Genomic DNA, 16,168 nt, shown 5'->3' with positions numbered 1-16,168 from the left:
ATTAGTTTAAGACCCTGGCTTCTCATCTATAAAACAGGTAACTACCTCATAAAGTAACTTGGTACCCAAAACACACTATAGGCAAGCAGTAAAGACTTCCTTTCAATTTTCCATTTGGGTCTTATACATATATATACATATATATCTATATCTATACATATATAGATATAGATATATATAATAAGGGGGGGGAGATCTCAGGATCAGTACCTCAAGCCCTTAAAGTACAGGCTTTCAAACTTTCTGACCACAAACTGCAGTAAGAAAGACATTTTTCAGGGCACCTGGGGGGCTCAGTCGTTAAGCGTCTGCCTTCAGCTTGGGTCATGGTCCCAGGGTCCTGGAATCAAGCCCCGCATAGGGCTCTCTGCTCGGCGGGAGGCCTGCTTCTCCCTCTCCCAATCCCCCTGCTTGTGTTCTCTCTCTCGCTGTCTCTTTCTCTGTCAAATAAATAAATAAAATCTTTTAAAAAAATATATTTTTCATTGTGATCCAGTACATATATACATATAATCACACACATAACTGAAGTTTCACAAAATACTACCCTTACTACGTATAATCACCCTAATATTTTCTATTATCTTTCTTCTCTCTGCTCCCCCTCCAACCCCTTTCCCTCCATGCCCTCCTCCCTAATCACTGAAAGAATCTAAAAGAATCTCAGTCTTGTCATCATACCACCCTACTGGAGCCCCAGAAAGCCAGACACTTTCAAGGATGCAAAGCCCAGCAGGCAGAAAAAGAGGGACCCTGGGAGAAGGAAATTCTGATAGGTGCTGAAGAGAGTCTGTCTTTCTTCTGGTCCAAGAAATAATACTGTATCCATTTTCTCTCAGAGACAGTATTACTGCTGGGGGGCAAAGTTGTACTGCTAGAATAAAGAACACCAGAGGTAAAAAAAAAAAAAAAAAAAAAAAAAATGGCTTGTAGATGAGTCTGCAAACCTACCCAACATATATGATAATGATCCTATAAGAAAATTCTTCCTAGGTTCCAAACAAAGTTTTTAAAACATAAAATAGTTCTATGTCGGGAGGAGGGGTGCTATTTATACCTTGTCTTCTGTTTGAAGCCACTAAACCACTGCCTCTGGGTCAAATCCAGCCTGCAGCCATCAAACAATAGTTTTTACATTTTTAAATTGTTGATAAAAATCAAAAGAATATTTTATGACACATGAAAAGTACATAAAATTCAAATTCCAGTATCTATAAAGTTTTATTAGAACAGTCACACTGATTCATTTATGTACTGTTTATAACGCTTTTGTGTTAAAACTGGCGGAGCTGATACTTGCAAAAGAGACTGCCTAAAATATTTACTATCTGGCCCTTTACAAAAAAACTTTGTGAACGCCTTAGTATTTGAAAGCATTCAACATTCATTCACAAATATTGGTTAAACACCTTTTATGTGTCAGATGCTGGGGAAACTACAGTGAATAAGTCAGATATGGTTCCCAGCTCAGAGAAGGCAAGTGAAAACAAAAGCTCCTAGGAATAAAAAGCATTTGGTTTGTTGTAGGAACCAATATGGCAAAAGATGAGACTGGAGAAAGGCTATATCAAGCAATGCCCTTACGGTCACTATAAGGGTCAGACATTCTTCTAATATTTTACTGTATATTCAGTTGTTTATAGAATTAAACCCTTTCTCACAATGTAGAGATAAATGTCTACTGATGAAGAATCACAAAGTCTGAATTAGAACTATTATTACAGTTCACTTGAACCTAGAATTCTACTGCTCTCCTTAAAAAAAAATCACAGCATTAATTAAAAATATATGGAATAATAATTCAAAGTTTAAAAAGTTTCGAGTGAGGGACGCCTGGGTGGCTCAGTCGGTTAAGCGGCTGCCTTCGGTCCAGGTCATGATCCCAGGGTCCTGGGATCGAGTCCTACATTGGGCTCCTTGCTCAGCAGGGAGACTGCTTCTCCCTCTCTCTCCCTCTGCTTGTGCTCTCTCTGTCAAATAAATAAAATCTTTAAAAAAATAAATAAATAAATAAGATAAATAAAAAGTTTCGAATGAATATGTGAATGGGCTTGTGTTTATGTATGCAGCCTTTGATCCTCACTGTACCTTTGTCAGGTAGATATTATAAACTCCACTTTCAGATGAAGAAATTACAGTTATGGAATTTTCCCAAGTTCAAATGGTTTATCACACCATGGTTAAAAAAAAAAAAGGCCCAACACCCAAGTTTTCTCCCTACAGAATGTCTGCTCTTTCTACTATACCAGTCCAAGAGCTGCATAATTAATTACTTCCACTGAATTTGAGATGAAGACTTTCTTACCGCTATTTGTTTGTTTTTGAGAAAATCATTCTTTCTAACCAACAGCTGCATTTGTACCAACAAGATTAGCTTTTATTTCTGTTAACTAGCCCTACTGGCCAACAACAGACAATGGTAGAAAGTTTATAATCTGTAACAGGCAAGGCTCTTCTGATTTCTTCTGCTCTCTGGCTTAATGAGCTGTTATCTTTCCCTATCATAGAAACAAGACTAGATATTAATTTAAAAATACTGTTTAATCAAAGCTGCTAAATACATGTTGCTAACTAGGAATTACAATTCTTAGTGTGGGGCTATTCTCCAGCTACAATAGTGAAAGCAGATCTGTGGACAAAAGATCAAAACCACCCTTCACTGATTCAAAAAGAAGAAAGTATAACCAATACTCTTCTTCTTTGACCCTAATCTTTTAATTTTACTCCATCTTTCTGAAGTGAGGATCAGTTTGAGTGGCTTATGCCTCATAAAAATCATTCTGACAGAGGTAGTTACTCGAAAAAAACAGTACCTGACAGTCTGTTAGGCCCTCTCAGCAGTTAAAGCCTCCTAATTTAATCGTTTCTATTATTTCTAGCCCTGTCAACTAATAGATAATCTCTATTTACATTTCAACAATTAGCAATGAATTTCTTAATTCAACACCCAAACCAGCTTTATGAATCAATAAAGAAATAAGTAAGAGAGGGCGCCTGGGTGGCTCAGTCGGTTAAGCGTCTGCCTTTGGGGCTCAGGTCAGGATCCCAGGGTCCTGGGTTCAAGCCCCACATCGGGCTCCCTGCTCAGCGGGGAGTCTGCTTCTCCCTCTCCCTCTGCCTGCCACTCCTCCTGCTTATGCTCTACCTCCCCCCGCCCCGTCAAATAAATAAAATCTTAAAAAAAAAGATAATAAAAAAGAAAAATTTAAGAATTTTAAAAAGAAAATAAAAAAATACCAGTCAGCTGATCAGATCTGTTATGTAACATTTATGCAGAATAAAAGGATGATCAGTAGCTATTTAATCATTTTCCCACTCACAAAGAAAGGTGTTTTAGTCTACTTCTGAATGCCTACTAATCAAATTGCTTTACTACTGCCCTGCCCATCTTGTGTAAGTTAGTATCTCACAACTGCCCTTATTATTTATCATTCTCTTTTAACTCTGACTTTTCATTTCTCCCCATACCATTTTAAAGTGTACTTGCACAAGTAATTTCAAGTCTTAGCTTAAATAAAAACAAATAGCAAATTCTATTCACAAATAATGCAGTATGAAACTCCAGTACCAATGAACACAAAACCTAGCAAACGTTATTTTTCTACAACTACTTTACTTAAGGTAATAATAAATAAAATGGCCTATAATATTTACAGGGTGGGGCGCCTGGGTGGCTCAGATGGTTAAGCGTCTGCCTTCGGCTCAGGTCATGATCCCAGGGTCCTGGGATCGAGTCCCGCATCAGGCTCCCTACTCCTTGGGAGCCTGCTTCTCCCTCTGCCTCTCTCTCTCTCTCTCTGTCTCTCATGAATAAATAAATAAATAAATAAATAAATATTTACAGGGTGAAACTCACTTCTTTATGGAAAGTGGCTTACCAAAGATAGTTAGCTTTACCTGTTTCCATAATGAGAGAAACCAAATGAAAAGAGGCAGCCACCATTATATTTTTAAATTCAGTAAAGTTTAATGTCTCTTCTGGTTTTATCTCTATGTAATAATACAGTTTTTCCTAGTCAGAGATGATGCTGCTGAACTTCTGCCAATATAGAGTTGATTTCCCTGTGCCAAGCACCACCTCCCCCTCCTACCAACAGTACAGGCTTGAAATCTTTCACAGATAAAAATATTCAAGCTGACTACTTAAGAGTTAGAGGCCATAGCCCTCAGTAAAAATAAGAACCCATAGTATTAACTATCCTTTCAGCCTTTAAGACCTTGATAACCTGTGAAGATAGCAAATTCCTAAGAATTAAGATACAAAATATACTGTTTCTACTTTTGAATTTTCAACCGTACCAGCAATACATTACATGTTTAAAATAAAGAGATGATCTTGTGAAAAAATAGGCATATGAAAAGGAGTAAAGTTTCACAGAGAAATAGGAATGCTTAGTAAATAAGAATATAAATTAGCAAATGCACAAAATCTAAATATAGGAACTTGCCACAAAAATTCAATAAACTCTGGTCTGCATTTTATTATCTCTTTTTTTAGGGTTTTTTTTTTTGAGATGTTGTATTCAAAGTTTTCAGGTGCACAATAAGCCTATCCATTTCTTTTTCAGAAATAATAAGTAGGATAAATACAGGGTGACTAAGAAAATCTGAGAGGAAGACTGGTTAAGTGTAGGCAAGCTTTAGAATACTGAGAATGTTCAAAGCTAGAAGGGGTCTTGGAGAGTCTCTCTAGTTTAGGTTGATGTAACACCCTCCTACTCTCACCTCTTCACTCCTACACACCTCCAGTTTATTCTCCAGATAGCTGCCCAAGTGATATTAACATATAACCCATATTTAGCTCCTCCTTATAACTCTTTGCTTTCCCACTGCCCATTGGATTTTATTCTAACTCCTTCCCACATTAGATCAAAGCCCTGAATGATCTGGTCCCTGTCTATCTCTCCAGTCCCAAGTCTGCATTCACTTCTTCAAGCAGGCAGGCAGGCATTTATTGAGCTTCTACTTTGGGCCAGAAACTGCTATCCCTAGAGGATACTATGAAAAAGGTGACACACCCCTCTTAAGAGCTTATATTCCCGTAGTGGAAAGTGCAGACAATAAATAGGTAGATAAGCTAAGTAACTAGAGATTTGTGGTATGGATGTGAAGCCAATAGCTATCCTGTGAGTACCCTGTTTGCTTCTGTCAGAACTCATATGACGATCTGTAATTATTTTATTCACTTGGCTACTGACTTTAAGACTGTAAGCTCCATAAGCACATAATCATATGTCTTGTTCACTGCTGCATCCCAAGCACTTAGCAGTGTCTAGCATGTAATTCAACATTTGTTAATAAATGAATACTTATTTCATCCTCTGTAATTTAAAGATGAGTAAAGTGAGGTCTTAGTGATTGCCGAGGTCAAAGAAGAGTAAGTAGCAAAGTAGAACTTTGAATGAGATTCTTAAGTTTTAGTCCAAGATACTATTATATCACATTTAAAATATTGATCCCAAAACTTGAATGATTATGTTTTCAAAGCTTTTAGCTGTTAACCAAAAACAGACTTGGAAATCTTTCAAGACTTTACTCTTACATGAAAAATTTTATTTTTATTTTTTTATTTTTTTTAAAGATTTTATTTATTTATTTGACAGAGAGAGACACAGCGAGAGAGGGAACACAAGCAGGGGGAGTGGGAGAGGGAGAAGCAGGCTTCCCGCGGAACAGAGAGCCCGATGCAGGGCTCGATCCCAAGACCCAAGACCCTGGGATCATGACCTGAGCCAAAGGCAGACGCTTAACGACTGAGCCACCCAGGCGCCCCTACATGAAAAATTTTAAAACACTTAAGTTTTAAGTGAAATTGTCTAAGAAAATACTTTAAGTTCCAATAAATAGAAATGAAAATTTATCCAATGTTTCCTTTTAATGCATGCTACAACAACGAGACCTTAAAGAACTCTGTAAAAAAAAAAAAAATCTTATCTGAATGTTCTAGATATTTCCTGGCTCCTTTTTGGCACTCTATATTGATATTTTCTTTGGCTAAATCGTTTGTCAGAATATTATTTCACATAAACTGATATGTAATTTACAGGAAATTTAAAAATATCTCCCAAGAACTGAATCTATATTTTTAAATGTTTTATACACTACATTCTTAACAAGACTTAAAGATAGGTTACAAATGAATTATGTGTATGCAATATCTACTATGAACCAGCTACTGTGTTATATGGCATATTACTTCATTAAATACATCTTGGTTTACAAATCTAAAAAATTAATCTAAGAGTTTTAGAAACTTGCCAAGATCTCATAATTTATCCATGCCCCCTCCTCTTAAAATAATGCTTTGGAAGAAGCTTGATATATCATGTATAATCATAAAGAAGTGAAGATCATGTGTAATCATACAGATGAGAAGATCATGTATAATCATAAAGATGTGAAGACCAACAGATTTTTCCTAATAAAGGTTTCTTTCTGTAAAATATATATTGTAAAGTTACTACTCATAAGTAGGAAAACTCTCCTCCTTCAAAGTTTTATATATGGATAGGCTTACTTTTATTACAATATGTAAAGATGGTTCATTTTTTAAAATATTTTAAAAAGCAACCACTCCCTCATGGGAACTTGCTAATAATTATCTTATTGCTTTACATTTATTTCCTTCAGCAAATTTGAGAATAAAATGATGCCCAATGTGACTATAGCTACTAAGAAAATAATCAACCAAAGGAAAAAGTGCTTATATCTAGTCCAAAAGAACAGTATTGAAAAGGTTTAGGATTCAGACATGAATAACATCTACCAAGTCAAAAAAGTTTCTAAATCTACTTCTATACAACAGTATAATTAATTTACTGTAAGGAAAATGCCTTATGTAGATTTCAGAGAATGTAATCTGGATGGCCAGTATGAGCAATAATTGCGACTACTGTAATCTGACCATTATTTAAACACAAACAACATACTGAGCCACAAGTGCTCAGAATTCTTTTCACAATGAAGTCATATCCATCATAGTGTCTCTGCCCCATAAAAGAATACTACATGTGCTCATCTTTTCTATGTACTCTTATTTTTTCCAAATCTGTGTCTTTATTTTCATTCATGCTTATAACCTACAACCATATCTGTCTGTAGAATTTCTTTAGTTATGAAAATGCTTCCTATTTTCTTCTGGTTTGGTATTTCTTTACCAATTTTATTTAGTAGCACTACCATCCTACTTTAATCTTCAAACTGCTCTTCTATCCTATATTCTACATATATATACATTTGGGACATCCACCAATATCTGTATCTCTCCTAGTTTTAATTACTTTTCCTCTGATTTAACCCCCTCAAATGAGATTGTTTTACTTCTTCAAGCAATTATAAACATCTTCTCATCACATAAATCTCTTCCCCAGATTTAGTCAAAATACCTTCATCTCCACTTGCCTTCCATCCATGGTCAAGTTTACTGGCGAATGCTCTCTGTGTTCCTGGATCCTATTTTGTGCCTTTTCTTTATTAAGATGAAAATCCCTCTCAGCCACTGCCAAGACATTTTTTTCCCCTATTATTAGGATCTGTGTCCTCCAGCAAGCCTTTCCTAAATTATGAAAAATCTGAACTCTTCAAAATTACAATCTAATTTTCTTTTAGCACCTTTGTGTATACTTAATTTGTCCACAGAATCCAGAAGAGAGAAGAGCTCAGCCAGGGCAGGTCCATGTTCTCTCGGGATCAGTTTTCTCTATATTCTGTACCTAAGTACACATTCTCTGTTATGGATTAAACAATGAGCACATTTTTCAGTACACATATTTTTCACTGCACAGGTTTACTGTGCAGCTTCCTTCTCAGAGAACTGGGTAGAGAGAATAAGGGATTGCTGAACTAGGTCACTACTTCTTCGGAGTTTAGAACCCATCAGTTGATCACTGAATTAATTAATGGATCACAATAAAAAATTCTTCTGGTGAAACAGAATATAAAAATAAAAGTCTTACACACAGCAAGAGTTCACAAAACTTCTATTTCTGTTATACATACATATTTATGTATATGGGAACTGAGTTATGATGCAATATGTATTTCTTACTATGGGTTATGAACAAAAAAGCTGAAAGCCACAGAACTTAAAGATCTCTAAAATGCCTTCTAAACCTGTGTGATTCAAGTTATATTAAAAGATTTAATCTAAGGATCAGAAACACAGCATTTAAAAAAAAATGAAGAGAACTTAAGGATACCCTAAACTCTAATCTTAAGATTATAAAATCAAAAAGCTTTTAGAGGAGGAAAAAAGTTCAGAAATAATCTAATCCAAGTTTATTGCTTTAATACATAAAAGCAAAACCCCCAGTCCAGAAATGAAAAAAAATTCGCTTCATTCATTCACTAAACATTTCCTCAGCACCTACTGTGTGCCAGGTTCTATGACTGGGTCTGTAGATAAAGAGAAGATGTCTTCGAAGAGCTCACAGTCTAACATGTATAGAGGTAAATAAACATTTGCAGTGATTACTGGAATCAAGGTCATTTAGAAGAACAGAAAGCAACTAACTCAATCTGGGTTGGGTGGCAGAAAAACTGTTTCTAAAAAGGTGATACTTCTGTCTTCAAAATAAGGAGTGAGCCAGGTAAAGGAGGAAGAACTAACTTATACAAAGGTACCATACTGATATACAATAAAGGACAACACATTCAAAAAACTGCAAGTCAGGTTTGTATAGCTGGAATATAGGGCTCATGCTAAGGAGAAGCCCAGCAGAATACCTAGTATTTATGTGATATTTAATCTTCAAACCACTCTCTGAGGTAGTCACTATTAATATCCCCATTTTGTAGATGATAAAACTGAAGCACAAAAGGTGAAGTGATTTGCCCAAGGTTAAACCATGAAGCCAGTTTGTAAACCAGTGAAGTCTAACCCCAGAGCCTATCTTCTTAGCCACTATACCAAGAGGTTAGAGAACACAAGCAGGAACCAAATGATAAAGCACCATTCTAAGGACACGCCTTTCTAAGACTTTAGATTTTATGCTCTAAAGGTGACTCACAGTGAAATGTTTAAAGCAGAAGTGACATGTTTAGATTTATTTTTTTAATGAGGTCAATCTGGAAGTCATAATGTGGACAGACTGGAAGAGGAAGTAGTGTCAGGGACCTAGTCTTAACTAGGTCCTTAACTAGAAAAGTACTATAATAATTCAGGTAAGAAAAATGATAGATGAGCTAGACAGTGGCAGTGATGACACCACAAACAAAGTCTACTGACCACTGTGATCACATTCTTGTCCAGTATCCATAAGAACCTCCAAATTTTTTCCTTTAAGTCCCCCATTCTAACAGTTTTTAAAAATCCAACCTCAGAAACAATACATTCCCTTTAGACCCTTCATTAAACAAAATGCAACTACTAGATGCATTTGGATATATGAAAGTCACTAACAGAAATCCAGTTGGAGAATGACAGAAAGTCAATTGCTATCTATTTTCTTACCTTCTTGACTTCTCCTTCTTCTTTCTCTATACACTATTCCTGGAACTTTCATGTTCAATAGTCAATTTGAAATCAATGTTCTGTCTAGACATGACTATTATAACCTAACAAAATTAAATCTACCACAGAGGAAGTTTGATGTGGTCCCAGCTGTGGCAATAAATATATTCCCTGGTCTGGTCAAATTTTGGCTTAAACAGAGATGATGAATGAATAATAACAAAAGACAGACTTTTTGAAAACAGCAAAGAGTTCAAGAAAACTAGAATATTAAAAAGGGGGTAAGAGTGGGGCGCCTGGGTGCCTCAGTGGGTTAAGTGATAGATTCTTGATTTCGGCTCAGGTCATGAGATGGAGCCCTGTGTTGGGCCCCACATAAGATTCTCTCTCTCCCCTCCCTTTGCCCCTCCCCGCATCAAAAAAAGTTGGGTGGGGGGAGTGTAAGAGCACTCTACAGTTGAAGCCATTTGATTCCAAAAAATAACACTACTCCCAAGTGTGTGTGTGGTATTCCAGAAACCAACAAATGAGAGAACAGTGGAAAAGACTATCTGGTCAATTCTCAAACGTTCTAAATTGCATCTGTTTTCATTTAAACCATGTGTGAGCCCTCTTGAGCTACCTCTGATGCTAAGCAACAAGTGGGTTCCACAAGCAAGCTACAATACAGGGACGTAAAGAAGGAAAAAAGAATAAACAAAGAAGGCATAAAGTGGAAAGGGAAGCATAATGAAAGGCAATGGAAGAAATTATGAGTTATAGAATATGGAATAAAAAGTGAAAGAGTACTAGTGACTCTAGTATCATTCATTGCTAACCTTACCTAACTTACTATCTAAGAGGAACCATGCAGGTCAAGTGGCAACATAAGAAAGCATGAAAAGACAAATATAATGCACAGATTTTTGAGACATCGAAGATGAGAAGTAAGAGTATACTGCTTACAAAAGTAAAAGAGCAACAAATAGTTCTAGAATCTAAAGAACTTTAGAGATTATTAAAATCTCATTTGGTTTAGTTATGCTTTATTTCTTATGAAACAGTGAACCCAAAAGGTGAAGATGTCAGGAGTACCAGAGATATATATGTATGGAGAGGTGTGTTACAAAGATAGTATGAGGCTTATTTGCATACTTTTTGTGGGAGTGATTTCAGAATTTTTCCTTTCAATGGTGTAATGCTACTTACACTTTTTCACTTTAATTCTTATCCTGGCTGAGTTCACTTCCTTAAAACCAGAGTTCAAAACAATGTAAGCACTAATTAATTATGGTCAAATTTTAACCTTAAAAAGGACAAGGGTCTGTGATAGATCATAGAATATTAATTAGTATAGCCTAAACGAGTCTAATGATAACCAAAAACCAGCCAATGATTCTCCAGAAAATTATGTAATTAGGAAACCACTTGAAAACTTTCTTCAAATTAAAATTAGCTAAAAGAAAAGAAGAAGAAATAATATCCTTTAAAAAAACCTGATTTTATACTCTGAAACCTTTCAGGGACATGTAATAGTGTACATAGTTCTTCCATACGAAACTTACAAAACTTTCCTGCACCATGTTGATCTGTCTCTCCCTCTTTCTCTCTCTCATACACACAACCCTGCTGCCACCACACAGTCCAGACAATGATTTTAATAAGGATAAAAGGAAATATCCTTAAAGATGATTATCACAGCAGAGAGACTACTGGATCAAAAGCAAATATAATTAAACCTGATACTTTGACCAATTATTCATCCTATTCAGGAATATAGTTTTCATGGGCTCTCCATCATAGCAAAACAATGGGTTTGGAGAGTTTATTCATAACTCAGCAAAATATTTTTATTAAAGTACATTAAGATGAAATAATGTGTACACCTACAGTCTGTTTTTCTAATATAATCATTCTAATTTTAAAAGATAATGAAAAGATGAAAGCTCTCAATACAAAGTTACCTGAAGATCAATAGCATATCCTTGTAAAATTTGGATGATTGACTGACTGTGGGAGTGGGAAGCAGGACCTTTTTACTAATATACTAATACTTTTAAAAATGAAGAGTTTAAAATAAGGCTTCTCAACCTCAACACTATTGACATTTTAAGCCAGATAACTCTTTACTGTGTAAGGTGTCCTGTGCATTACGGGATGATCAGCAGCAGCCATACCGTCCTCCAGAGTTGTGACAACCAAAAATGTCTTCAAATGTTCCCTGGGGAAGAGGTGCAGGGGCAGGGAGCAAAAGACACCCAAGCTTGAGAACTACTGGCTTATAAATAGAAAAAAATTCAACAAGAATTGGTAGGGGAGAAGTCTGATGTTCCAATATATTGTATTTGAATTTGATCACGGACTACATTTAAGAAATTCTGCCTGTAGAAAACAAAGCATTTAATAACTATCACTTATTAGCCAAAGTTCAGCCGAGTCCCAGAAGAGTCACTGCACTGCCAATTCTCCCTCCAACAGCACATATACTCACTCACAGAAACATACACAGGAGCGCGTGAACACACGCACACACAATTGCCTAGCTGAAGTAAAGGAAATACACATAATTACTTTATTTCCATTTCTTATTTCATCAACTATATGGACCAAACTGCTCCAGTTCCCACAGAAACCCAAACAAATTCTCAACTTATTCAGTGCAACTCAAATACAATAGCTGCATCATTCTAGGTAGGATAAACCTAAGTACTAGAGCAAGTATCAAACTCACAGTTTAACAAATGGTGAAGAAAGATACAAATTAGCCACAATGCTTTAAAAACAAACAAAAATAATCTAAGAAATACATTTGTGTTTTGAAACAAAATTTGAGGAAGGACAAGAAGAATTAAAAAATTCAAATACAGAAGAAATCTGTAGGCATTTGAGGATGAGGGCAAAACTCAAAAATGCTTCCCTTGGAATTACATTAAGAAATTACATACTTGGCCATATCCTACAGGAATAGTCTGCAAAAAGAGCCTCCAGTATATATACCATGGGATGGAAACTGAAAAATCAAAGTCTGCAAAATACTAAAGAAAACAGTAAACATCCATCCTAAAAACCTGAAATACAACAGCTCTTTACTACCATCTTTCATTCGCTTAAAAAAAAGAAATCAAATATCCAGGAATAAAAACCGACAACTTGAGAAATTTTTAAATTCTCATAAAAATAGCCATTCTGATGCTTCCAGCATGCCAGATTACATATTACATAAAAAAATCAATTAGGAAAAGAAATATAATAATCTTTTAGAGTTCATTTGATTCATAACAAAAGCCTTTTAAAAAATCAGATATTTTAAGTACTAAAAATCTTCATACAGAAATGTGGATTAAAGTCTTTAAGATGATTTCAATTATCTTCAATAGAATTATATTTTAGTTCAACTAGGAATTATTTGAAAAAAAACTATGCAACAATATTTATTATCAGTTTTATGTAATTCTGCGTGCTATATATGTATATGCTCTATAGCAAGAAAATTACTGTATTTCAAAATTTTAGCCATTAATCTCCTGGCCCACGGAAAATAATCCTACAAAAAACTAATGCTCGATTCTCTTTACTTCTAAACCAAGCAGAGGAAGCTGTAAGATCTGTAGCGACAGCCTGCTTTTCCAGAAGTAGTACCTTGAGACTGCTCAAGAATAACCTCCTTCACCAATTAGTGTGACTCAGGTGGGTTTGGGAGGGAATAATGTCCACAATTCCTTGGTCAGTAGCCATGATGCCCCTCCTCCTCAAGGGCAGGAGATCAGAGAAAGGGATATGAAAAAGAGGAGTTCACCAACCAGAACATACAGGAACACAGGAGAGAGAGTACTACCGGAAAAATAAAAAACTACACAGTTAAGTCATGTCACAAAAGCAAGGGGTTTAATGTTATCAAGGTATTCATTCATTTCACAGACACCATTGTTTATCTTCCTCCCCAAACCGTGCACAAAAAGAACTGTCAGCATGCCTTAAGCATGTTCCTTCTTCCATTTAAACAGACATGATTCTTTGGTTAATCTCTGGCAATGATCGCCATTTCACAACACATTTAGCCCACCCGGAACTGATCAATACCACCACAGACATAAGACTAGACTTTATCCATTTATTAACCACAAGGAAATGTACCATTCAGCAAAATTCTATACATTACAAAAGATTCTATTAAAATAGGGGGTTGGGAGGATGGACACACACACACACACACACACACACACACACACACACACACACACACACCACAGAGGTACACAAAGAAAAGACTAACACCCTCTGATTTCCCTGTAGCAAATGAGATAAAGACATGGCCATGAAACCTGTCAATTCGTTCCCCCCCTATAATTCTCTCTCTCACAACCTAGTAACTGAATATTTAATTTTATGATAAACAGATCCATTGCGACTTTAAAATTGTTTCATCTATCATACCAACTCTCCTGTTATGTACATTTGCACACCTTTGAGCTAGGTTGTATTCATTTACAGAATTTCAAATACAAAAGACTAGACAGTTTTCCAACCACTGGTTGCAAGCATAGAACGTTCTCACAAAAATCAAAATTTCAAATATAAAGAGACCAAAATATTCTTCCAGCCTTGGGCCAAAACCTATTTTATGACTATAATGTATTTGACAGTATGAACAATCTCAAATGGCTGCTCTAAACCAAAAACAATGCTTCAATACAACGCGTTTAAAATAAGTATTCCGTAGGTAAGCAAAATCTATGCCAGAAAAGAGCACATAAATGGTGGTTGAAAGCCAGCACATTACCAACACACAGCGGCATACCTCTTCTGCGCTGGGTTATTGTTAATACTCCAACAACAACAACTACAACTATTTTTAACACTGCTGGACAGTGAAGTTGAAGAAAACGTAAGGGGAGACCCAGATGAAATTGCTGATATGATGCATTGTTTCTCACGGTCAAAATTAAGTAATAACTCGCTAGATCTCCGTCGTGATAGTCACTGGTGAAGCACTAATTAAAAGACGATTAAAATAAAACACCCTTATTTCGGAGAATGCTACACTAAATGACATTTTGGAAAACGCCTTTCGGGTCTCAAACCTTTGCACAGATTGTCACTTGTGGTATTTGTGGCTTAACTGCAACCCGACCAGCGCTGTCATCCAATGTTACGGCCACAAACCATGACTTTCTCACTTCCACAACAGAGCAGTCACTCTTATCAGCTCGCCAACGTAACTCAAAACGAGAAAAATTCATGGAGATTTCCAGATCACAATCAGACCTGGGGGGTCGCAGCCGAGGGGCTCCGGGTCGGGAAAAACGTCCCCCGGCTCCACTGGAGCTCGCCGACCCAACAACAACCGCGGCCAACAACAACCGCGGCCGCCAGCAGCAGCGGCGGCGGCAGCAGCGGCTAGCAGCAGCCCCGCCGCGCCGCTCTCCATGCACCTACCTGAAGAACAAGAGATAAGAAAGACGGCAAACGCCAACTTTGCAGCAGCTCCCATTTTCCCGAGGCGCCGGGGAATCCGTAGGAAGTTCTCGCTAGATATCCAGTTCCCTGGGTCTTCCTCGGAGACAAACCTCCTGGTGTAAAATCAACCGTCATAAAACATATTCGGAAGCCCCGACCAAAAAAACGTTCACGGGGTTAAGAAAAAGAAAAAAAAGGGGGGGGCGGAAAGAGAGAACAACAATAAAAAAAAAAAAGGCACCACGGGGGGAAAACCGCCACACACACGCACAACACACAAAACCAAACAACGAAAAGCCAACAACAACAAAAGCGGGTTTAAATCACTGTCAAAATCACTGTCAGCTCCGCTCGCCTCTCGGGTCTCTCGGAACAAAACGCCAGGCTGAGGCGACGAGGAGGCGGCGGCGGTGGCGTCCGCTGCCGCCCGGACAGTCCGGGAACCGAGCTGGGTCCGACGTCCGGACCGACCTTCAACCCGGACACCCAAAGTCCACGGACCAGTGGCGGCCGAGCTCGGGGCCGTGCCGGCCGAGGCAGCTGTGGCGCAGGGAAGGAGCAGCGGGCGGCGGCGGCGGCAGCGGTGCAAGCGGCGGCCAAGTTCTGGTCCAGGCTCTGGCTCCGGCTCCGGGCTCCGGGCTCGGCCGCGTTTTCGGTCCCCTGGCCTCCGCCGGCCCCGCCCCCCAGACTTCCGGTTCCGGCCCGAAGCTGGAAGCCAGGCACCGCGGAGAAACGCTCCGCCGCGGCGACCGCGGCGACCGCGGCGGCGGCGGCGGCGGCGGCGGCGGCGGCGGCAGCGGCGGCCGGGTGCAGCGCGCGTGCCGGGCCGGGAGCGCGAGGAGATTGCCGGGGAAGTGAGGCGGGAGCGGGGGAGGGGTGAGTGCGAGGGCGGGGCCGGCTGGAGGGCGAGGAGGCGGGGCGGATGGAGGCTCGTTACCGCGAGGCCTCGGCGTCCGGCCTGCTTGGCCTGCTGGGCTGTGGGGCTGGAGTGGGTGGGTGACTAGATGCGGTCGGGGACGTGGAGCGCCTGGTTTTCTAATCGCGCCCCACTGGCCTCTCTGGAACGTACACCCGCCTGATCAATGGGAACGCAAGAGGAACAGGAGCCTGAGGCGGGGCGGGTGGCCGGTGACTCCGAGGGGCGTCTGCGGCGCCCTGTCTTTCCTCTGGGGGGACGCCTCGTCCGCGCGGAGACTCCGGGCGCTGAGAAGCCAGGGGTGTGAGCCGGCCCGCCGCGCCCGCAGAGCTGCCCTAGCGAGCTCAGTGCGCGCGAGCTGGTGG

At 38.8% G+C, this 16,168-nt stretch overlaps 1 protein-coding gene across 3 annotated transcripts in view; it reads right to left on the bottom strand.

Annotated features, from left to right (window-relative positions):
* ACVR2A (activin A receptor type 2A) overlaps positions 1 to 15,570 on the bottom strand; it is an 84,595-nt gene extending 69,025 nt beyond the window's left edge. For 2 of the 3 annotated variants that reach the window (XR_003518980.2, XM_027588362.2), the window contains exon 1: positions 14,867 to 15,570. Coding sequence is in view for 2 of the 3 variants with exons in the window: in XM_027588362.2 (XP_027444163.1) it covers positions 14,867 to 14,921 (55 nt within the window). In the remaining variant the exon portion in view is untranslated. The remainder of the gene's footprint in view (positions 1 to 14,866) is intronic. The other variant, XM_027588364.2, reaches the window with a different exon arrangement.
* Positions 15,571 to 16,168: the final 598 nt, after the last annotated feature.

The sequence above is a fragment of the Zalophus californianus genome, chromosome 3 (assembly GCF_009762305.2).
Source record: "Zalophus californianus isolate mZalCal1 chromosome 3, mZalCal1.pri.v2, whole genome shotgun sequence".
NCBI classification, from domain to species: Eukaryota; Metazoa; Chordata; class Mammalia; order Carnivora; family Otariidae; genus Zalophus; species Zalophus californianus.
Note: the sequence above shows the minus strand (reverse complement) of the source record. Positions and strands in the feature narration are given on the sequence as shown.